This window comes from Oncorhynchus masou, chromosome 5, assembly GCF_036934945.1.
Source record: "Oncorhynchus masou masou isolate Uvic2021 chromosome 5, UVic_Omas_1.1, whole genome shotgun sequence".
NCBI lineage: Eukaryota > Metazoa > Chordata > Actinopteri > Salmoniformes > Salmonidae > Oncorhynchus > Oncorhynchus masou.
In genome coordinates this window covers 36003174-36029275 of record NC_088216.1, presented here as the reverse complement: position 1 = coordinate 36029275, position 26102 = coordinate 36003174, and the positions used below count along the sequence as shown (strand labels likewise).

The following is a 26102-nucleotide window of genomic DNA, read 5'->3' as shown; positions in this document are numbered from 1 at the left end:
TGCTCCTTTTTTTGTGGTCTGAGCAGATTATTTGTTGCAATTGCAAACATAATAAAATGGTGGTCCGATAGTCAAGGATTATGAGGAAAAACATTAAAATCCACAAGATTTATTCCACGGGACAAAACTAGGTCCAGAGTATGACTGTGGCAGTGAGTAGGTCCGGAGACATGTTGGACAAAACCCACTGAGCCGATGATGGCACTGAAAGCCTTTTGGAGTGGGTCTGTGGACTTTTCCATGTGAATATTAAAGTCACCAAAAATGTAAATGTTATCTGCCATTACTACAAGGTCCGATAGGAATTCAGGGAACTCAGTGAGGAAAGCTGTATATGGCCCAGGGGGCCTGTAAACAATAGCTATAAAAAGGGATTGAGTAGACTGCATAGATTTGATGACAAGAAGCTCAAAAGACGAAAACGTCATTTTTGGGGGGGATAAATTGAAATGTCCTATCATAAATGTTAGCAACACCTCCGACCTGAATCTACCGCCATCCAATTTGCAGCAAGGGCGTGATGCCATCGTGTCAGCATGGACCAACATTGAGCACAACAAAAAGTAACAATCTCTTTTGCCATGCACTGAATAATGGATGCTTGTCACCTCAAACGGATGCCTTGCAAAGTTGAATGATTAAACAATTGGTGAAAGTGTTGTGAAACACTTAACCCAACCAAAATTACATGAATAACAGTAAGGAAAGGAATTAAGAAATGACCAGAATCTTCCATGTCTACAGGAAGGCTCCATTTGTTTCAGTTTTAGTTCCTTTCCAACTCTTTATCAACTTAGAAAAATTCTGAAAGCTGTCAGTGGCTGGATGATGTCTGACTCACTCTCTCACTGTCTCACACAGCCAACCATCCACCAATCACACGCCCAAGTCTATACCACTCCCGACCTATATTCACCTTACATCATTTTGGCCCAGCTTTGTCTGGGAGTCCCCAATGACAGGTTTGAAAAAAGCTGATCTAGGACACACTTCCTCACGACCTAGGATGCAGCTGCCCTGAGGTGGCTGAGGCTTTTTTTCCCCCACTACTTTTTTCCTTATTTTTATCATCTTTTTTTTTACTTTCAGCTAAAATTGTATTTTAAGTGGTGGCTTGGATTGCCTCTACTGTTTCTTTGCTTGTGGTCAGTGCAGCATGGTCTAGGGGCCATGCCGGATCCAGCACTTAACCATGAAAGCCTTTCAAGCAGAGACTGGCCTAGCTGCCAGCAGGCACTGAGCTGTCAATTGGTTTGATTTGAATTCTTCTAATGGAGTTGTGAGCTGTGAAACGTCAGCCTAAAATGTTTTGATTGCCCCCAACACTGTACACATCAATTTACAGAAACATCAATCTCCGGCAAAAATAACAAAACAAATGCAGAACATGAGTTTGGACGTTTGTGGCTGTGGAAGTCCTTTCTGTTTGTTTCGACACAGTCAATATTTCTGTTGTAATGCATTGCCAATATTTCATGGCTGTGGCACACAGCAGTGTGTAGCTAATTCAAATGCAGCCGGAAATTTACTGGTGGGACCAACAAAAATGACAATACCGTTCTGTTCTTCTTTACTATTGCAAAGCATTACATATCCCCCGAAAATGACAGTATTGTGTTTTGTTCATAACAATAATACCTTAAATTGAATACTATTTTTGGCATTGGTACCAGAAATACTGGAAAAAGTAGCTCAAAGGTTCACATTTTTCTATATAAAACAGTTGTCATGTCTCAGCCTGTCATATAATTTAATCAGTCAATTGTATCAAATTGATTACCTAACATTTAATTGATTGTAATAGAATTAAACCATGCGACAATTAACTAATTAATAACTTGGGGCACCACAGAAGAGTGTTTATAGAGTTGCTGTCATCTGAAGATCTTTTATATCAATAGCAGTCAATTATTAATCGTCATCTTATTCAGTGTCATTCTGATTGTCGTAAAGTACTTGGTTATCTGCACGAGCCATGGCTAACAAGTTTTGAGCAATACACAAATTGGCTTAATTGTTTATTTACTAAATAACTAAATAATCACACAGAAATACATGTATATACACAGGATAGATCATACATTGATTTATAATCATGTCAGGGAAAGTCCCTAGATGACTAACCCAATATGACGGCTGGTTACACAAAGGAAGGTGGTTGTGTTTGAATGAAAGAATGGGAAGGCTGAGAGACAAAGGAATTGGGTCTCTATCGGACCTTGAGAAGCTATATTACCGTAAACATAGACTCTTATGCATTCTAATAACTGCCCATTCGGAAAAAGAAAATGCAAGATATATATTTACTCTGAGCTGTGCTTCGATAGATCGGTCGAATATGGAAGACTGGTTTGCCCAGCATAGATCCCTATTGTTCTTTTGAAGAATCTTTCTGGTCGTAGTGCTGTACAACGGATACGTTGAAGTACCTTGTCGTTCTTAGGAGATTGTCTATACTGTCCTAGGACACGTACGTTTACAGCTGCAGCTGATAACTCGACGTCTAGGATGTATCACTTGTGTTTATAGTTTTGTTTAATGTTGGGTTATTGTATGTAAGTTGTTTTGTCTTAAATGTTGTTCCCCCTGCTGCTATTGGACCAAGTATCTCTTGGAAAATAGATGTTATCTCATTGAGAAAAACCTGCATAAATAAAGGTAAAAAACAACAAAAAAACATGAACAATTAATGAACATGCACCTATGGAATGGAGGTTAAGAAACTAACAGCTTACAGACAGTAGGCAATTAAGGTCACAGTTATGAAAAATTAGGACACTAAAAAGGCCTTTCTACTGACTCTGAAAAAAACTAAAGAAAGATGCCCAGGGTCCCTGCTCATCTGCGTAAACGTGTCTTAGGCATGCTGCAAGGAGGCATGAGGACTGCAGATGTGGCCAGGGCAATAAATTGCAATGTCCTTACAGTGAAATGCCTAAGATAGTGCTATAGGGAGACAGGACGGACAGCTGATCGTCCTTGCAGTGGCAGACCACGTGTAACAAAACCTGCACATGATCGGTACTTCCGAACATCACACCTGTGGGACAGGTACAGGATGGCAACAACAACTGCCCGAGTTAGACCAGGAATGCACAATCCCTCCATAAGTGCTCAGACTGTCCGCAATAGGCTGAGAGAGGCTGGACTGAGGGCTTGTGTAACTGTTGTAAGGCAGGTCCTCACCAGACATCACCGGCAACAACGTCGCCTATGGGCACAAACCCACCGTCGCTGGATCAGACTGGACTGGCAAAAAGTGCTCTTCACTGACGAGTCGCGGTTTTGTCTCACCAAGGGTGATGGTCATATTTGAGTTTATCGTCGAAAGAATGAGCATTACACTGAGGCCTGTACTCTGGAGCGGGATCGATTTGGAGGTAGAGGTTCCGTCATGGTCTGGGGCGGTGTGTCCGCATCATCGGACTGAGCTTGTTGTCAATCTCAACACTGTGCGTTACAGGGAAGACATCCTCCTCCCTTATTTGGTACTCTTCCTGCAGGCTCATTCTGACATTACCCTCCAGCATGACAATGCCACCAGCCATACTGCTCGTTCTGTGCGTGATTTCCTGCAAGACAGGAATGTCAGTGTTCAGCGAAGAGCCCGGATCTCAATCCCATTGAGCTCATCTGGGACCTGTTTGATCGGAGGGCGTAGGGCTAGGACCATTCCCCCCAGAAATGTCCGGGAACTTGCAGGTGCCTTGGTGGAAGAGTGGGGTAACGTCACACAGCAAGAACTGGCAAATCTGGTTCAGTCCATGAGGAGGAGATGCACTGCAGTACTTCATGCAGCTGGTGGCCACGCCAGATACCGACTGTTACTCTTGATTTTGATCCCCACCTTTGTTCAGGGACACATTATTCAATTTCTGTTAGTCACATGTCTGTGGAACTTGTTTAGTTGGTCTAATTTTTAAAATCTTTTTATGTTCATACAAATATTTACACGTTAAGTTTGCTGAAATTAAACGCAGTTGACAGTGAGAGGACATTTCCTTTTTTTGAGGCGTTTATACAGTATATGGTGTTACACTTTCCACTCTGCTCTTACAGATCACCTATAAGGCTCTGAGCTCCTTGGACCCCAGTGCAGACCTGACCACCCAGCGTGGCAGGGTGTTCAAGTTACGCAACGAGACCCAACACCTGTTCGTGGGGCTCTACCCGGGCACCACCTACTTCTTCACCCTCAAAGCCAGCACCAACAAAGGCTTTGGACCCCCTGTAACCACCCGCATCGCCACCAAGATAGCAGGTGAGGGATACTTGTTCAGAGCAGATCGTAGTAGTGATGTGTCATTGGTATCCTAAATTCACATACATACAGCTGCAAGCAATATGACATGATACATGCACCATTGTAATATAGCAGTTTTGTTCTTTTCATAATTTGTTTTTTTTTTGCTTTGTATTGTCAAATGCCACATCTGACTAGAGCTGTGGAGGTCATGACATTTTGTCAGCCGGTGATGGTCAAGCAAATAACTGCCGGTCTCACGGTAATTGACCGTTAATTAACATAAACACATTTAGCATCGCCTGGCTTCCACGCGTAGCATACAAGCCACTGATGTAGACCATTGGAACAGCTGCAAATCTAATAAATACATGTAATATAGCCTACACCATCACAAAAAAATCCATTATTTATTTTAGACGGGTCAAAAGAAACATGATATGAAGAAAATGTGTCCTTATGTTAGGCCCTGATCTGGCTATTCCATATGGCTGTGTGCTACACTAGTTAATTTAGCAGACAATATTTGCCTATAATTCCGTGGCATTATATTATTTTATAGTATGAAGAATACAATTGAACATAGCTGAATAAAACATAAAGGATATTCCTCCAAATGATTTGAGGTGGGGTGCACATGCGGCTAATGTGTCGAGTGGTTAACAAAGATACAGGTACTCCTATATGCTTAATTTAGAATTGTTTATGTAACTTTTGTGATACATGCAGTACCAGTCAAGAGTTTGGACACACCTACTCATTCAAGGGTTTTTCTTTATTTTTTATAATTTTCTACATTGTAGAATAATAGTGAAGACATCAACACTATGAAATAACACAAATGGAATCATGTATTGCAGTAACCCAAAAAGTTTCAAACAAATCAAAATATATATTTTTTTGAGATTCTTCAAAGTAACCACCCTTTGACTTGATTACATCTTTGCACACTCTTGGCATTCCCTCATGCGGCAGTCACTTGGAATGCATTTCAGTTAACAGGTGTGCCTTGTTAAATGTTAAGTAATCTCAGACAAATTGTTCATTCTGGTCTTTCTGAAGCGCTGCTTGATGAGGCAGAAGCACAGTCGGGGGCAAACTTGGTGTGGCCTGTGATCAGGAAGTGAATGTCGAGACTCTGGTGAAGCTTGTGCATCGTCCGCCAGGCACAATACCAGAGCACAAATGTGTTATTGTTTTGGCCACTGCAGTTATCACAATTCAGTTCCACACGTTTCCCCAACTCCGTAGTTGGTGAAGAAATGGTGTGTGTACTTGATGAATGCGCTGCTGCCTTTGCTGGATGACATGACTTCATCAATCAAGTAGTTGACTTGTTGTGGTATTCCTTCAAAGCAGACACAAACACGCCACACTTGCGAGGAGTTAAAAGGTAGATGGGACCTGGCTACATAGGACAGTGCACCTGCAAACAACAAAAGATCATTAAGATCAATTACAATTAATTGTCTCACGCATGTCTTTACACAGCTCAGTGAAAGGTATTTGCTTGCCACATACATACATACATACATACATACATACATACATACATACATACATACATACATACATACATAAAGTGGGGCAAAATGTATTTAGTCAGCCACCAATTGTGCAAGTTCTCCTACTTAAAAAGATGAGAGAGGCCTGTAATTTTCATCATAGGTACACTTCAACTATGACAGACAAAATTACAAAAAAATCCAGAAAATCACGTTGTAGGATTTTTAATGAATTTATTTGCAAATTATGGTGGAAAATAAGTATTTAGTCACCTACAAACAAGCAAGATTTCAGGCTCTCACAGACCTGTAACTTCTTCTTTAAGAGGCTCCTCTGTCCTCCACTCGTTACCTGTATTTATGGCACCTGTTTGAACTTGTTATCAGTATAAAAGACACCTGTCCACAACCTCCAAACTCCACTATGGCCAAGACCAAAGAGCTGTCAAAGGACACCAGAAACAAAATTGTAGACCTGCACCAGGCTGGGAAGACTGAATCTGCAATAGGTAAGCAGCTTGGTTTGAAGAAATCAACTGTGGGAGCAATTATTAGGGAAATGGAAGACATACAAGACCACTGATAATCTCCCTCGATCTGGGGCTCCACACAAGATCTCACCCCGTGGGGTCAAAATGATCACAAGAACGTTAAGCAAAAATCCCAGAACCACACGGGGGGACCTAGTGAATGACCTGCAGAGAGCTGGGACCAAAGTAACAAAGCCTACCATCAGTAACACACTACGCCACCAGGGACTCAAATCCTGCAGTGCCAGACGTGTCCCCCTGCTTAAGCCAGGACATGTCCAGGCCCGTCTGAAGTTTGCTAGAGAGCATTTGGATGATCCAGAAGAAGATTGGGAGAATGTCATATGGTCAGATGAAACCAAAATATAACTTTTTGGTAAAAACTCAACTCGTCGTGTTTGGAGGACCAAGAATCCTGAGTTGCATCAAAATAACACCATACCTACTGTGAAGCATGGGGGTGGAAATATCATGCTTTGGGGCTATTTTTCGCAAAGGGACCAGGACGACTGATCCGTGTAAAGGAAAGAATGAATGGGGCAATGTATCGTGAGATTTTGAGTGAAAACCTCCTTCCATCAGCAAGGGCATTGAAGATGAAATGTGGCTGGGTCTTTCAGCATGACAATGATCCCAAACACACCGCCCGGGCAACGAAGGAGTGGCTTCGTAAGAAGCATTTCAATGTCCTGGAGTGGCCTAGCCAGTCTCCAGATCTCAACCCCATAGAAAATCTTTGGAGGGAGTTGAAAGTCCGTGTTCCCCAGCAACAGCCCCAAAACATCACTGCTCTAGAGGAGATCTGCATGGAGGAATGGGCCAAAATACTAGCAACAGTGTGTGAAAACCTTGTTAAGACTTACAGAAAACGTTTGACCTCTGTCATTGTCAACAAAGGGTATATAACAAAGTATTGAGAAACTTTTGTTATTGACCAAATACTTTTTTTTCCACCATAATTTGCAAATAAATTCATAACAAATCCTACAGTGTGATTTTTTTTCTGGATTTCTTTTCCTCATTTTGTCTGTCATAGTTGAAGTGTACCTATGATGAACATTACAGGCCTCTCTCATCTTCTTAAGTGGGAGAACTTGCACAATTGGTGGCTGACTAAATACTTTTTTGCCCCTGTGTGTGTGTGTGTGTGTGTGTATATGTATGTGTGTGTATGTGTATGTATATATGTCCTTAATCAGTGTATTTGAGGACATTTTGCTTACTTAAAATCAAAGCTGTAATGTATCCTGATGGCTTTGTTTGCTGGTTCAGTAGGGGCCCCCAGAGACAACTGCAGGTCTTAAAACAGTTGGTCTTGCCGTCAGCAAACCTCTTCTGGTAGACCGCTCACTGAACAAGCAGGTGATGCTGCTCTTGCTTCTTCAGCTTGGCTGACTTAACAGCTTCTGGCAGATCTGAAGACATGATAGTTGTTCCTCTGGCACTGCCAGCACAGGTCTGTCCTAGGCTTAGTGCTTGAGATGTGGGGCAGAAATCTTCTCCACAGCCCGAAGGAAGACAGCCCAACTACACGTACCTCTGGAAAATACAGAAAAAATGTCAGATCAATAAAAGTAGTGCCTATAATGTTGGAGGTCAATTAAATAATCAAAACGTGTTTATGCTTTACGTACCAAGTGTTTGAGTCATTGATGTCTTGTTGAGACGCCACATTGCTGCTTCTGTCACATGGGATGGCAGCAGTTTTCCACGAAAGTGTTTGTGTCCTGGGTGGCATCCTGGTAATACTATTGCATTGTTGATGAAATTCACCACTCATTGAAAGTCCTCATGCTTCAGGTGTAGCCTGTGCTTGCTTGGGTCAGCTCTCATTTTGATGGGTGGCATTAGACCATTCTCCTTGTATGACTAGTGGAGGACAGTGAAGCGTGTTCTACTGATGCTAAAAGACGAATTCCAGATAGAAATATTTTTGCACTATTATATAATAGTTGCGAAATGGCATTCTGAGAACATTACTACACACAGTTCTTTCACGTAATGTTAGCTAACTAGCCAGCCATTTAACGTCAGCTAATGTTAGCCAGCCAACATCAAGATTTAACTTAGGGTATTTTGTTTAGACATGTAGCTAGCATGCTAGCCAGCTAAACAATGAAATATAATGCAAATTCATAGATTACTTGTGAAACAAACTGATTGTCATGGCTAGCCAAAGTTAACCTAATTGGTTCAATGTTAGCTAGTTAGTTAGCAAACATTAGGCTATAATTAGCAATGCGAAATGGCATTCCGAGAAAACATCACTAATGTTACACACAGTTCATACACGTAACTTAGTGTTAGCTAGCAAGCCAGCAATCTAACCTCAGCTAAGGTTAGCGAGCTAACAGCAAGCTTTAATTTGGCATCTTTTGTTTAGACATTTAACATTAGCTAGCTAGCTAAACAATGAACAATAATCCCAATCCATAGAGTACTAGCAAAACAAACTGATTGTAATAGTTAGCTAAAGTTAACCAAATAGGTTCAATGTTAGCTAGCAAGTCAGTGTCACACGCTGGTCTTAGTATTTTGTGTTTTCTTTATTTATTTGGTCAGGCCAGGGTGTGACATGGGTTTTGGTATGTGGTGTGTTTTGTCTTGGGGTTTTTCAGAGGTATTGGGATTGTGGCTTAGTGGGGTTTTCTAGCATAGTCTATGGCTGTCTGAAGTGGTTCTCAGAGGCAGGTGTTTATCGTTGTCTGGGAACCATATTTAGGCAGCCATATTCTTTGAGTGTTTCGTGGGGTGATTGTCCTTGTTCCTTGTGCCTGTGTTAGTTTGCACCAGTTTAGGCTGTTTCGGTTTTCGTGTTACGGTTGTTGTTTTTGTATTGATTTGTATTTCCTTTGTATCATTAAAACATGAATCTAAATAGCCACTTCACATTTTGGTCCGACTCTCCTTCACCTAAAGAAAGCCGTTACAGTCAGCCATCGAACTTTAGCAGGCTAGATAACGGCAAGCTTTAACTTGCAATGAAAACAACTTTCGGACAAAATTAGAAACGTATAACATTTGAAACTGTTGCTAGACTCTTACGACTCTTCGTATACATGGATGAAAGCTTCACGGCAGACTGCAGCTCCTTTCCGTTTAGTTTGCACAGCTCAGAGAGAGTCAGCATGGCACGATCGTTCTCCAGAAAGTAGTTCAACACAACTTTTCCCCACTGACCTTGGTCTACAGCCTGATAAATTCAGGGGAGCAATGTTATTGAGAGCAGTTGCAACATATTTGCAGTTCTCCATGGCTAACGTTATATCTTTTGAACAAACTGCACTAGAAAGGATTATATATGTATTACGAGCAGCTCATTTTGTAGACAAGATGCTACACTGCAGCCCACTCATTATCTCAGCCAATCTTGGCTAGTAGGAAGGTTCCTGTCTTTTTGTTTACTAAACCAACTAGGCTTGTTGGTAAACACCATGTGTTTTATGTTCAAACGCCTTTCTGGTGACTTGCGACATACGCCTAGTTAAATGAAACTGGTCACATATGTGGGTACTCCTTCACGACTGTTGGAAAAGCATTCCAGGTGAAGCTGGTTGAGAGAATGCCAAGACTGTGCAAGGCTGTCATCAAAGAAAAGGGTGGCTACTTTGAAGAATCTAAAATCTAATATGTATATTGATATGTTTAACACTTTTTTTGGTTACTATATGATTCCATATGTTATTTCATGGTTTTGATGTCTTCACTATTATTCTACAATAATAGAAAATAGTACCAATAAAGAAAAATCTTTGAACGAGTAGGTGTGTCCAAACTTTTGAACGGTACTGTACATTCACATAACATAGCAACCAAACAGTGAGCAATTGTTTATCATTGTGCATCATTCATTTGAACCATGTCATTCACTGACATTCATATCGAGAAATGGTGTAACACAAGCATCAATGATGTATCTTCTTATCTCTGAAAGTAAACATTCCCTGTCTTAGTTGTCAGTCATACAATAGACAAGAGCCTTGATGGCCTACAGCATCAACACCATTCCCTTTGAATCCCTGAACGTTTTGTCTTTTCTAATTTCAGTCTGCTGCGATTTATCTAATCAAGGTTGTCCTATGAATGTTTTGGAGATAATGAAGACGTGACATTTTAGAGAGATGGCACTATCGTGACGTGTACAGGGCAAGGTTTTCACACCAACACGCTTGTGTTAGGGTACATCTTTAAAAAGGTCAATCTTTAGCAATGGCTTCATGGACAACTTTGACTTAAATCCATAGATGGAGATGGTCTGTTTAGGTACTGTGACTGTATGCCAATACTCTATTGTGCATTTAGACATCACAGAGCTCAATCCACTATTTTCATGTCAGGGGTCCAAGTGTGTTGATTGTGTGTTTTAATGATAATAATTTGAAAGGGGTTATGTTAATTAGGATACAAAAGTAACAAAACAGACTCAATCATATTTGTTTTTCATTGCAAAACATTTCAGCTTTTTCCATTGCATGCCCTTGTGAACACAACTCTATCTCATACCCTCTGAATCTTTCCCCACTAGCCCCATCAATGCCGGAGTATGAGACAGACATTCCCCCTCTGAATGAGACGGACACCACCATCACAGTTCTGCTGAAGCCTGCGCAGTCCAGAGGAGCTCCCGTCAGGTACCATACTATACCATCACTTCAGTCAGGTCCATTATTGTCGGCAGTACGGTAAGTTAGTAACATGTCCAGGTGTCTCCATTTTGGAAGTGTTTACTTCAACCTAGTCTGCTTTTCTCTGCTTCAAATGTGGAAACTCGTGCATAAAGCCTAACAATTTTGTGGGGTTGGCATTATGGAAGTGTCAGATTGACAAAATAATGGTGTTTGGGAAGATTGTATATTTGGTTGTTTTTACTGCTAATCTGCACCGTAAGAAATTAATTGGTAATACACAACACATGATCGTGCAGTTAACAGCTTACACAAGGTTACACAAGGTTGCACAAGGTTTAACCAAAGTGTTACCCCCTTTCTTATTCCAAACTTGAAATGGTTCACCGAAGTCCACAGAATCGCATGACAAACTATCACCCTCATGCACTTAAGGAGATCACGAATATCATGGACACATTAGAACTAGTGGATATATGGAGGCTTAAAACCCTGAGCTAGTGAGATACAGTATACAGTACATGGAGGAGGATTAATCAAGCTAGTTGTCTTGACTACTTTCCTGTGTCCTTCTCACTGGCTCCAAAAGTTTAAAAAGTGTTGATAGGGGACAGAATGGGATCAGACCACCATCTAATTGGCATCCACATAACTCTTACCGAATTTCCATGTGAGCAGGGATATTGTAAATGTAATCACAGCCTACTGGATGACAAGCTGTTTTTAACCAAGACAAAATAATTTATAACTTTTAATAGACTTTTTCCTGCATAAAATACACTACCATTGAACAGTTTGGTGTCACGTAGAAATGTCCTTGTTTTTGAAAGAAAAGCACATTTGCTTTTTATACTCTAGGTACAGCAGATCCCCTTATTGTATGGGATACTTTCAAATGTGCCTTCAGAGGACATGCAATTCGATACTCATCTTTAACTTGTTTGGGCTAGGGGTTAAACTTGCCTAGTTAAATAAAGTTGAAATAAAAACAGAAACATCTTACAAATGACGGAGTGTTTCTGATCACCAAATTATATTTTGAAAGATGAAGCTAAATATTTTAAGATATTTTCTCTTTTCAGACTCCTCCATCTCCACTGAATGATGTTAACTTTTTTTCCTAATAATAGTGTAAAATTAATAACTGTACAGAAAGACTTGTGTGAAAGCCAAATTACAGAGGAGGAATTTCTTGATACAATTAATTCCTTTCAGTCTGGAAAAATTCCAGGGCTTGATTGGAATACCAGTTGAGTTACAGTATATCAAAAAAATGTATATACTCAAAGATCCACTATTCACATGTTTTACCGACTATAAAAATGGTAGACTATCAGATACACAGCAAGAAGGTCTGATTTAAATATGACTAAAACAGGACCCAGGTGGTAAGTGTAAAGAACCAGTCCATTTATAAAACTGGAAGCCCTTTACACTTCTATGCATAGCGCATATAATTAAAAAGGTTTTATTGGATTTTATTCATCCTAGTTAGACAGGTCTTTTTACATTGACAACACATTGGAGATAATACTGTATAAGACAATTACTTGAAACAATGAAAACTATTAAACATTTTTTTAAACAGGCCTGGTCTTCATAGTAGATTTTGAAAAGACCTTTGATAAAGTACGATTACAATTTGTGTACACTGTACAAGGACACCTTCCTAATATAGGGTTACTCAGAACAGACTCGATGCGTCTGGGCATGGACTCTGCAAGCTGTCGAAAGCGCTCCGCAGGGATGCTGGCCAATGTTGACTCCAATGCTTTCCACAGTTGTCAGGTTGGCTGGATGTCCTTTGGATAGTGGACCATTCTTGATACACAAGGGGAACTGTTGAGTGTGAGAACCAGTATCATTGCAGTTTTTGACACAAACCGGTGAACCTGGCACCTACTGCAATACCCTGTTCAAAGGTACTTAAATAGTCTGAATATATCAACCTCTGAATGGCACACACAAACAATCCATGCCTCAATTGTCGTAGGCTTATAAATCCTTCTTTAACCTTTCTCCTCCCGTTCAACTACACTGATTGAAGTGGATTTTGTGACATCCATAAGGGATCATAGCATTCAGCTGGATTCATCTGGTCATGGAAAGAACAGGTGTCCTTAATGTTTTGTATGCTTAGTTTATACATGCCTGGACTATTTTAATTTTGGAGAATCTCTTATACAATGGGTTAAAGTTATTCATAGCAACCCCAGGTGTAAAGTAGTGAATAATGGTTACTGCTCAGGAAGTATAGAACTGTCAATATGAGTTAAACAATGTTGTCCACTTTCTCCTTTTCTATTTGTTAGCTATTAAAATCAGATCTAAGAATAATATTAAGGGGTAAAAGATCCAGGGCTTTAAAACAAACGTGTCAATGTATGGCATTGACTCAAGTTTTCTCTTAAGTCTGCAATACTACACAGTCTCATTGAGGGTCTAGATCATTCATGATATTATGAATAGGAATGGTAGAGTTGTCACACACACAGAAATTATGGGAATGTTTAAAAAAAAATATATTTTTATTTTATTTCACCTTTATTTAACCAGGTAGGCCAGTTGAGGACAAGTTCTCATTTACAAAAGCGACTTGACCAAGATAAAGCAAAGCAGTGCGACAAAAACAAACACAGAGTTACACATAAACAAACGTACAGTCAATAACACAATAGAAAAGAAACATAGAAAAATCTGTGTACAGTGTGTGCAAATGTAGAAGAGGGTAGGTAGGCAATAAATACACCATAGAGGTGAAATAATTACAATTTAGCATTAATACTGGAGTGATAATGTGCAGATGATTATGTGCAAGTAGAGATACTGGGATGCAAGAGAGTTAGTAATAATATGGGGATGAGGTAGTTGGGTGTGCTATTTACAGATTGGCTGTGTACAGGTACAGTGATCGGTAAGCTGCTCTGACAGCTGATGCTTAAAGTTAGAGAGGGAGATATGACTCCAGCTTCAGAGATTTTTGCAATTCGTTCCAGTCATTGGCAGCAGAGAACTGGAAGGACTGGGGATGACCAGTGCAATATACCTGCTGGAGCGCGTGCTATGGTGACCAGTGAGCTGAGATAAGGCGGGGCTTTACCTAGCAAAGACTTATAGATGGTCAGTGGGTTTGGCGAAGGATAGTATTGAGGGCCAGCCATCGAGAGCATACAGGTCGCAGTGATTGGTAGTATATGGGGCTTTGGTGACAAAACAGATGGCACTGTGGTAGACTGCATCCAGTTTGCTGAGTAGAGTGTTGGGGGCTACTTTGTAAATGACATCGCCGAAGTCAAGGATCGGTAGGATAGTCAGTTTTACGAGGGTATGTTTGGCAGCATGAGTAAAGGAGGCTTTGTTGCGAAATAGGAAGCCGATTCTAGATTTAATTTGGGATTCTGAGATGCTTAATGTGAGTCTGGAAGGAGAGTTTACGGTCTAACCAGACACCTATGTATTTGTAGTTGTCCACGTAATCTAGGTCAGAACCATCCAGAGTAGTGATGCTAGTCGGGCGGGAGGGTGCGGGCAGCAATCGGTTGAAGAGCATGCACTTAGTTTTACCAGCATTTAATAGCAGTTGGAGGCCACGGAAGGAGTGTTGTATGGCGTTGACGCTCGTTTGGAGGTTTGTTAGCACAGTGTCCAAAGAAGGGCCAGATTTATACAGAATGGTGTCATCTGTGTAGATGTGAATCACCAGCAGCAAGCCAAAATCATTGATATATACAGTGAAAACAGTCGGCCCAAGAATTTAACCCTGTGGCACCCCCATAGAGACTGCCAGAGACCCTCCAATTTGCCCTCCGATCTATCTGAGAAGTAGTTGGTGAACCAGGCGAGAAGCCAAGACTATTGAGTCTGCCGATAAGTATGGGGTGATTGACAGAGTCGAAAGCCTTGATCAGGTTGATGAAGACAGGTGCACAGTACTATCTTTTATTGATGGCAGTTATGATATCATTTAGGACCTTGAGCGTGGCTGAGGTATACACGTGACCAGCTCGGAAACCAGATTGCTTAGTGGAGAAGGTACAGTGGGATTCAAAATGGTTGGTGATATGTTTATTAACTTGGCTCTAAATATTTTAGAGAGGCAGGGCAGGAAGGATATAGGTCTATAACAGTTTGGATCTAGAGTGTCTCCCCCTTTGAAGAGAGGGGTGACGGCAGAAGCTTTCCAATCTTTAGGGATCTCAGATGATGCAGACGATGCAACCCCTAGTAATAGGGGTTGCAACAATTTCAGCTGATAATTTTAGTAAGAGAGGGTCAAGATTGTCTAGCCCAGCTGATTTGTAGTGATCCAGATTTTGCAGCTCTTTCAGAACATCAGCTGTCTGGATTTGGGTGAAGGAGAAGTGGGGGGGTTGGGCAAGTTGCTGCAGGGGATGCTGAGATGTTGGCCAGGGTAGGGGTTGCCAGGTGGAAAGCATGGCCAGCCTTAGAAAAATGCTTATTGAAATTATCGATTATCATAGATTTATCGGTGGTGACAGTGTTTCCTATCATCACTGCAGTGGGCAGCCAGGAGGAGGTGCTCTTATACTCCATGGACATTAGTGTCCCAAAACTTTTTGGAATTAGTGCTATAGGAAGCAAATTTCTCTTTGAAAAAGCTAGCCTTTGCTTTCCTAACTGACTGAGTGTATTGGTTCCTGACTTCCCTGAAAAGTTGCATATTGTGGGTGCTATTCCATGCTAATGCAGAAATCCACAGCATGTTGTTGTGCTGGTCAAGGGCAGTCAAGTCTGGGGTGAACCAAGGGTTATATCTGTTCTTAGTTCTACATTTTTGTTGAATGGGGCATGCTTATTTAAGATGGTGAGGAAAGCACTTTTGAAGAGCAACCAGGCATCCTCTACTGACGGGATGAGGTCAATGTCCTTCCAGGATACCCGGGCCAGGTCGATTAGAAAGGCCTGCTCACTGAATTGTTTTAGGGAGCGTTTGACAGTGATGAGGGGTGGTCATTTGACCGCGGACCCATTACACACGCAGGCAATGAGGCAGTGATCGCTGAGATCCTGGTTGAAGACAGCAGAGGTGTATTAGAGGGAAAGTTGGTCAGGATGATATCAAAGAGAGTGCCCATGTTTACGGATTTAGGTTTGTACCTGGTAGGTTCCTTGATAATTTGTGTGAGATTGAGGGCATCAAGTTTAGATTGTAGGACGGCCGGGGTGTTTAGCATGTCCCTAGTTTAGGTCACCTAACAGTACAAACTCTGAAGATAGATGGGGGGCGATCAATTCACATGGTGTCCAGGGCACAGCTTGGGGCTGAAGGGGTCTATAACAAGGGGCAATGGTGAGAGACTTGTTTCTGGAAAGGTTGATTTTTGAAAGTAGAAGCTTGAATTGTATGACAGATCTCTGCAGATCTCTTTCTGGTCGGAAAATGTAATAGTTAGGAAATTTCTGGCTTTTTGTTGGCCTTCCTAAGCCAGGATTCAGACACAGCTAGGACATCCAGGTTGGCGGAATGTGCTAAAGCAGTGAATAAAACAAACTTAGGGAGGAGGCTTCTAATGTTAACCTGTTGATGATCTGGGGGCGCTATTTCATTTTTGGATGAAAAACGTTCCCGTTTTAAACAAGATATTTTGTCACAAAAAGATGCTCGACTATGCATATAATTGATAGCTTTCGAAAGAATTCACTCTGACGTGTCCAGAACTACCAATATATTTTCTGTGCGTGCCCTAGAACGTGAGCGTCAGGCAAAACCAAGATGAGATGGCATCCAGGAAATGAGCAGGATTTTTGAGGCTCTGTTTTCCATTGTCTCCTTATATGGCTGTGAATGCGAGAGGAATGAGCCTGCCCTTTCTGTCGTTTCCCCAAGGTGTCTGCAGCATTGTGACGTATTTGTAGGCAGATCATTGGAAGATTGACCATAAGAGACCACATTTACCAGGTGTCCGCCCGGTGTCCTGTGCCGAAATTGGTGCGCAAAAGTCAGCTGCCAGTATTTTTCCATGGGATACAGAGAGGAAAGCAAGCTTCCACGAACTGCATATCAATGAAGAGATATGTGAAAAAACACCTTGAGGATTGATTCCAAACAACGTTTGCCATGTTTCGGTCGATATTATGTAGTTAATTCGGAAAAAGTTTTACGTTGTAGGTGACTGAATTTTCGGTTCGTTTCGGAAGCCAGACGCAATGTAGAAAACGGAACGATTTCTCCTACACACTGACGCTTTCAGGAAAAACTGCGCATTTGGTATGTAACTGAGAGTCTCCTCATTGAAAACATCAGAAGCTCTTCAAAGGTAAATGATTTTATTTATTTGGTTCTGGTTTTTGTGAAAATGTTGCGTGCTAAATGCTACTCAATATGCTATGCTAGCTTTGCATACTCTTACACAAATTAGTCAATTTCTATGGTTCAAAAGCATATTTTGAAAATCTGAGATGACAGTGTTGTTAAGAAAAGGCTAAGCTTGAGAGCAGACGCATTATTTTCATTTTATTTGCGATTTTCAGAAATCGTTAACGTTGCGTTATGCTAATGAGCCTGAGGCTTTAGTCACGATCCCGGATCCGGGATGGGGAGTTCCAATAGGTTATTAACATGCATGAAACCAATGCTTTTATGGTTACTGAAGTCAACAAATGAAAGTTGCTGGGGAATGGGAGTGATGCTTGGGGCTGCAGGGCCTGGATTAACCTCTACATCACCAGAGGAATAGAGGAGGAGTAGGATAAGGGTACTGTTAAAGGCTAAAAGAACTGGTCGTCTATTGCGTTTGGAACAGAGAGTTAAAGGAGCAGATTTCTGGGTGCAGAAGAGTAGATTCAAGATATAATGTACAGACAAGGGTATGGTAGGATGTGAGTACAGTGGAGGTAAGCCTAGGCATTGAGTGACGATGAGAGAGGTTTTGTCTCTAGAGGCACCATTTTAGCCAGGTGAGGTCACCGCATGTGTGGGGGGTGGAACAAAAGGGCATATTGAGCAGGGCTGGAGGCTCTACAGTGAAATAAGACAAAAATCACTAACCAAAACAGCAATAGACCAGGCATATTGACATTAGGCAGACTCATGTGTAGCCGAGTGATCATAGGGTCGTGAGTGAGTAGTTAGCAGCTAGCAGGCCAGGACTAGCAGATGGGCCTCAGGGGGACGTCGCAACGGGAGAGCTTGTTGAAACCCCCTCGGACGGTTACGTCGGCAGACCAATCGTGATGCATCGGCAATGCTCCAGCAGCAAAGGGTCCAGGCCAATTGGCAAAAGAGTTATTGAAGCCCAGGAATTGTCTGATGGAACTCTTCTGCTAGCCGGGAGAATGGCCTAGCTCGAGGCTAGCTCCAGGCTAACTGGTGCTTGCTTCAGGACAGAGACGTTAGTCAGGAGTAGCCACTAGGATAGCAGCTAGCTAGCTGCGATGATCCGGAGTAAAGGTTCAGAGCTTGCGGTAGGAATCCGGAGATGCGGTAGAGAAAAGCAGTCCGATATGCTCTGGGTTGATATCACGCTGTGCAGACTGGCAGGAATTGACCGGGCTAAGACTGGCAGATGTCTGAGTTAACGGTGATGACCGCTAGCAGTGGCTAACTGACTACTAGCTAGTAGCTAGTTAGCTGGTTAGCTTCTGAAGGAGGTTCCGGTTCTAAAGTATAAAAAATAGCAGATCCATACCGCATTGGTTGAGGCGGTTTGCAGGAGAGTGTTCAGTCTGTAGATGTAAATTGAGAATAGAAATATAAAAAATGTCTATGAAATATATAAGAAGAAAAACGATATATACATGGGACGGGACAAGACGAAAACAAAACAGACGTCCGACTGCTACGCTATCATGTTTGCTCTGTCCAAAGTTACAACCAACTGATTGCAACATTACCGCATAAATTGAGGAGGTCAGTGAAAGGGGGACAAGGTTGAGAACTTGTTTGTCTGCCCTATATTACAAAACACATTAGACAGATTTTCTTTGCGTAAATAGAAAAATATACCAGTTTTGTTTGAGGATCAAAATGTTGACAGATTTTCGAAGTTCCAATTTCATGGCACATAGTTTATGAACTGACACTCAAAACAACACTTGATTGAACACTGAGTTATTTTATTTAAATTATACACAATTCTCGCCACCAACATAATATAATATATGGGGCATACAACAATTTTAGCACTGCAGAAACAGAGTCATTACATCATTTATTCTGGTATTGCCCCCGTGTAGCTTGTTTCTGGTCACAGGTTCAGGAGTGGCTGAAAATCACAACATTCACCTAAACCAACCCTACAAATAGCACTGTTTGGCAATTTGGAAAGCCTTAGTCAATCAATTAATATAATAATACTCTTAGCAAACATATTCATATTTAATTTGCAATCTATGAATACTATGAAATTAGAAATGTTCAGAATTAATTTAAGACATCACAGCACAGTTGAAAAATACTGTATATGGCACATGGAAATCAAGAAAGGGTGGTCTACGGAGATGGGTAGGATGGGCTGAGAGTAGCTAAGGGTTGGGATTAAAAGTTCATGATCTGCAAGAGTTAGGACTGAAAACGCAATTTATTATGTCAACCGTATATATCGGAGTATCTTTTAATGCGTATCTCAAACTATATTTCTCTCATGTAATACTGTGTATAAAAGTGTCATGTTTGAATAACGAATATGTAACAAAATAGCTGTAAAAAAACAAATGTAAAACAAAGTATGTTTTGTCCTCCGGAAAGGGTGAATGGGCCAATAAAAATTAAATATATATACAAAGAAAAATCAAGACAAAGTCCCTCCACTTCGCATGTATCCCAACCTTGAAATGGTTCACCAAAGTCCACAGAATCTATTAAATTTAAAATAGAATTATTGTGGTGTGGTGGGTGTTTTGAGGTATTAGTAGCAGTCATTCAAATAAGTGCAAATAGTATGCAAAAGGAATTAAGGGGATCATGTTACATTTGTATTGCAGTTGGCGTAGCAACACAGTTATATTCAACATTTCCTTGAGTGCAAGTTTTGAAAACACAACCTTTTTTAAATGTTTTATTTAACTGACTTTCCTAGTTAAATAAAGTTTAACTTATTTGGGATAGGGACAGCATTTTCACTTTTGGATGAAAAGCGTGCCCAGAGTAAACTGCCTCCTACTCAGTCACAGATGTTAATATATGCATAGTATTGGATAGAGAACACTCTGAAGTTTCTAAAACTGTTTGAATGATGTCTGTGAGGATAACAGAACTCATATGGCAGGCAAAAACCTGAAGAAATCCAAACAGGAAGTGGGAAATCTGAGGTTTGTAGTTTTTGAACTGTGAGATATGGGTCATTTTGCACTTCCCAAGGCTTCAACTAGATGTCATCTGTCTTTAGAATGTTGTTTCAGGTTTCTACTGTGAAGGGGGGCCGAATGATAGGGGATTGAGTCAGAGGTCTGGCAGCAGCCTCGATCTCAGTCACGCGCATGAGAGGTAGCTCTTGTTCCATTGCTTTCCTACAGACAATGGAATTCTCCGGTTGGAACATTACAGAAGGAAATTGGGTACTAGTGTTAACTGTCAGAATACCTCAAATTTGGTTAGAAAGAAAAGGCTAATTTACTTGCTATTGGGCTAACAATATTTTCAGGCATTATGGAATTTAAATATCTGAAGGGAGAAATGCAATATGGGTATACAGTATTCTTTCATTTTCATAGTACCTCTAAAAATATATTTTTGGGGAGATGTACAGTGCTTTCTTTCCTCCAGATGTGTTGTTGGCATTCAGGCCAAAGAGTTCAATCTTGGTTTCATCTGACCAGAGAATCTTGTTTCTCATGGTCTGAGAGTCCTAACTCCAAGCGGGCTGTCATGTGCCTTTACTGAGGAGTGGCTTCCATCAGTGTATGATCAGTGTATCTCACTGATCATCCCTAAAGCCAACACCTCATTTGGCCGCCTTTCGTTCCAGTTCTCTGCTGCCTGTGACTGGAACGAATTGCAAAAATCGCTGAAGTTGGAGACTTTTATCTCCCTCACCAACTTCAAACATCTGCTATCTGAGCAGCTAACCGATCACTGCAGCTGTACATAGTCTTATCGGTAAATAGACCACCCAATTTTACCTACCTCATCCCCATACTGTTTTTATTTATTTACTTTTCTGCTCTTTTGCACACCAATATCTCTACCTGTACATGACCATCTGATCATTTATCACTCCAGTGTTAATCTGCAAAATTGTAATTATTTGCCTACCTCCTCATGCCTTTTGCACACAATGAATATAGACTCTTCTTTTCTACTGTGTTATTGACTTGTTTATTGTTTACTCCATGTGTAACTCTGTGTTGTCTGTTCACACTGCTATGCTTTATCTTGGCCAGGTCGCAGTTGCAAATGAGAACTTGTTCTCAACTAGCTTACCTGGTTAAATAAAGGTGAAATAAAATGAAAAATAAAAAATATTTGAGGTATTATTATATTCTTATTATGTTACTGAATATATCCAGATTATTTTCAGATTTTGTTATTGACAAATTCTGTGAAAAGTACAGTTAATGTAAAATATACATAAAATCAACAGTTTAATGTTTGGATTCAGTCTTGTTTCAGGTGTCCTCGTCTTTGGCCTGATAATTTCCTGATAATCTCCAAAGTGTTCTCTTTCAATTTCTGGTGGTTATGGTTATGGTTATGCATTTGCTTTTTATAGTTCTTCTGTTAGAAACATTTAAATGTGGCCTCATCCATATAGGCCAATTTCCACGAGTGTAAGGGGTTCATGAAAATGTTTCATGTTTACAAAAAAGGTCACGACATGATCAGACAGCATGTTGTTACGTCCATCCTGCACACACAGACGCAAACAAGCCATTTTTCCACCGCACTTGTTTGGTATCTGAAAGCCATTAGCTTGAATTAGATATTTGCTGTCAAAGAAGACAAAAGTGCACTCTCCTTTGGTCATCAGCAATTATCCCATATGAAAAGATTCCAAATTCGAGGCTGGGATAATTTGCCCTAGTCTTTACAGAAACATACATTTCCCTAATTGCATATAATTGTGAAGTGCGTTCTTGGCATAGCTGGACGTAATTGCGGACAACCACAAAAGAGCTCCTTATCCAATCATGAACCCCGGCGCAGCAACAAACCCTCTCATCCAGGCTGTATCACATCCGGACGTGATTGGGAGTCCCATAGGGCGGCACACAATTGGCCCAGCGTCTTCCAGGTTTGGCCGGGGCAGGCAGTCATTGTAAATAAGAATTTGTTCTTAACTGACATGCCTAGTTAAATAAAGCTTAAATAAATGTGTTTTTTTTTAATTACCTTCCTCTCTATTGTCTATCACAGTGCCATCCTTTTTGTCACCAAAGCCCATATACTACCCACCATTGCGACCTGTATGCTCTTGTTGGCTGGTCCTCGCTTCATATTCGTCGCCAAACCCAATGGCTCAAGGTCATCTATAAGTCTTTGCTAGGTAAAGCCCCGCCTTATCTCAGCTCACTGTTCACCATAGCAGCACCCGCCTGTAGCACGCGCTCCAGCAGGTACAGTTGAAGTCGGAAGTTTACATACACTTAGGTTGGAGTCATTAAAACTCGTTTTTCAACCACTCCACAAATTTCTTGCAAACAAACTATGGTTTTGACTAGTCGGGTAGGACATCTAATTTGTTCAACAATTGTTTACAGACAGATTATGTCAATTATAATTCACTGTATCACAATTCAAAATTCCAGTGGATCAGAAGTTTACATACACTAAGTTGACTGTGCCTTTAACCTGTAGTGACACCCCATCCCTTGAACGGGACCGTTGTCATCATCTGACACTAATTAGCATAACGCAACAGACATAAATCTTCCTAGAAAATCTTCCTATTCATGAAAATCACAAGTGAAATATATTGGAACACAGTTTAGCCTTTTGTTATTCACCCTGTCATCTCAGATTTGAAAAATATGCTTTACAGCCAACGCTAGACAAGCATTTGTGTTTAAGTTTTTCATAGCCTAGCATAGCATTATGCCTTGCTAGCAGCAGGCAACCTTGTCACGGAAATCAATCAAATTAAATAATTTACCTTTGATGAACTTCGGCTGTTTTCACTCACGAGACTCCCAGGTAGACAGCCAAAGTTCATTATTTTCCTCAAGATTATTTTTGTATGCGAAATAACTCCGTTTGTTCTTCACGTTTGGCTGAGAAATCGCCTGGAAATTGCGGTCACCACAACGCCGAAAAATATTCCAAATTAGCTCCATAATATTGACGGAAACATGGCAAACGTTGTTTAGAATCCATTCTCAAGGTGTTTTTCTAATATCTATTCGATAATATATCTGTCGGGACAATTCATTTTTCACGAGGACCGATTGGAATAATGGCTACCTCTGTATTTTATGCGAGAATCTCTCTCGGAGCCACCATGTGACCACTTACGCAATGTGGCCGCCTATGGCTATTCTTCAACAGAAATGCGTAAAACAACGCCACTATGCTGTAGACGTCTTGGGGAATACGTAGAAAGCGTAAGCTCGTTGATGGTACATTCACAGCTGAATAGGGAGTCATTGGAACGCAGTGCTTTCAAAACCTGGGGCACTTCCGGATTGGATTTTTCCCAGGCTTTCGCCTGCAATATTATCTTACAGTTTAAAACGGGAACGTTTTTTTTTTCAAAAATGAAAATACTGCCCCCTAACACCAAGAGGTTAACCTGTCGGAACCCCTCACCAGCAGCCAATGAAATTGCAGGGCGCCAAATACAAATCAACAGAAATCTCATAAATCTAATTTCTCAAACATACAAGTATTAGGCACAATTTTAAAGATAAAATTCTCGTTAATCCAGCCACAGTGTCTGATTTAAAAAATGCTTTACAGCGAAAGCTCCACAACCGATTATGTTAAGTCACCACCAACTCACAGAAAAACCCAGCCATTTTTCCAGCTAACGAGAGGAGTCACAAAAAGCACAAATAGAGATCAAATAAATCACTAACCTTTGATGATCGTCATCAGACAACACTCATAGGACTTTGTGTTACACAATACATGTATATTTTGTTCGGTAAAGTTCATATATCATAAAATCTTATTTCACATTGGCGTGTTATGTTCAGTAGTTCCAAAACATGCAGTGATATTACAGAGAGCCACATGAATTCACAGAAATACTCATTATAAATGTTGATGAAAATACAATTTTTGGACATGGAAAAATAGATACACTTCTCCTTAATGCAACCGCTGTGTCACATTTCAAAAGAACTTTACTTAAAAAGCATAATCTGAGAACGGCGCTCAGAGCCCAAACCAGCCAGAGAAATATCCACCATAAAACATTATTCAAAAATAGCATTATAAATATTCACTTACCTTTGACGATCTACATCAGAATGCACTCCCAGGAATCGCAGTTCCACAATAAATGCTTGTTTTGTTCGATAATGTCCATAATTTATGTCCAATAGCTTCTTTTGTTCGGGCCTTTGGTAAACAAATCCAAATGAGCGATCTGGTCCATTCGGACGAAACGTTCAAAAAGTTATATTACAGGTCGAAGAAACTTGTCAAACTAAGTATAGAATCAATCTTTAGGATGTTTTTATCATAAAAGTTCAATAATGTTCCAACCGGAGAATTCCATTGTCTGTTGAAAAGCAATGGAACGACAGCTACCTCTCAAGTGAAAGCGCGTGACTGAGAACGAGGCTGTAGGCAAACCACTGACTCAAAGAGCTCCCATCCGGTCCCACATCACATGAGAAGCCTGAAACAACATTCTAAAGACGGTTTACATCTAGTGGAAGCCTTGAAGTGCAACAACCAATATCACACTGTGTATTCAATAGGGGTGAGTTCAAAAACTACAAACCTCAGATTTCCCACTTCCTGTTTGGATTTTTTCTTAGGTTTTTGCCTGCCATATGAGTTCTGTTATACTCTCACAACATCAATCAAATAGTTTTAGAGTGTTTTCTATCCAACAATACTAATAATATGCATATATTAGCATCTGGGACAGAGTAGGAGGCACTTCACTCTGGGCACTCTATTCATCCAAAAGTGAAAATGCTGCCCCCTATCCCAAAGAAGTTAAACAGCTTGGAAAGTTTCATCCTTGGAAGCAATTTCCAAACGCCTGAAGGTACCACGTTCATCTATACAAACAATAATGCGCAAATGTAAACACCATGGGACCACGCAGCCGTCATACTGCTCAAGAAGAGGACACGTTCTGTGTCCTAGAGATGAATGTACTTTGGTGCGAAAGATGCAAATAAATCCCAGAACAACAGCAAAGGACCTTGTGAAGATGGTGGAGGAAACAGGTACAAAAATATCCATATTCACAGTAGAACGAGTCCTATATCGACATAACCTGAAAGGCCGCTCAGCAAGGAAGAAGCCACTGCTACATAACTGCCATAAAAAGCCAGAGAACGGTTTGCAACTGCACATGGGGACAAAGATTGTACTTTTTGGAGAAATGTCATCTGGTCTGATGAAACAAAAATAGAACTGTTTGGCCATAATGACCATTGTTATGTTTGGAGTAAAAAGGGGGAGGCTTTCAAGCTGAAGAACACCATCCCATCCGTGAAGCATGGGGGTGGCAGCATCATGTTGTGGGGGTGCTTTGCTGCAGGATGGACTGGTGAACTTCACAAAATAGATCACATCATGATGGAGGAAAAGTATATGGATAAATTGAAACAACATCTCAAGACATCAGTCAGGAAGTTAGCTTGGTCGCAAATGGGTCTTCCAAATCGACAATGACCCCAAGCATACTTCCAAAGTTGTGGCAAAATGGCTTAAGGACAACAAAGTCAAGGTATTGGAGTGGCCATCACAAAGCCCTGACCTCAATCCTATAGAGATTTTGTGGGCAGAACTGAAAAAGCATGTGTGAGCAAGGAGGCCAACAAACCTGACCTAGTTACATCAGCTTTGTCAGGAGGAATCTTATTTTGTGAAGCTTGTGGAAGGCTACCTGAAACGTTTGACCCAAGTTAAACAATTTAAAGGCAATGCTACCAACTACTAATTGAGTGTATGTAATCTTTTGACCCACTGGGAACGTGATGAAAGAAATAAAAGCTGAAATAAATCATTCTCTCTACTATTATTCTGACATTTCACGTTCATAAAACAAAGTGGTGATCCTAACTGACCTAAGACAGGGAGTTTTACTATGATTGAATGTCAGGAATTGTGAGGTAT

At 40.8% G+C, this 26102-nt stretch overlaps 1 protein-coding gene across 1 annotated transcript in view; it reads left to right on the top strand.

The window, feature by feature from the left end:
* Window positions 1-26102, top strand: part of ptprt (protein tyrosine phosphatase receptor type T) — a 440070-nt gene that overhangs the window by 297458 nt on the left and 116510 nt on the right. The window contains exons 10-11 of the mRNA XM_064965460.1: window positions 4060-4261; window positions 10804-10909. Coding sequence (XP_064821532.1) covers window positions 4060-4261; window positions 10804-10909 — 308 coding nt within the window. The remainder of the gene's footprint in view (window positions 1-4059; window positions 4262-10803; window positions 10910-26102) is intronic.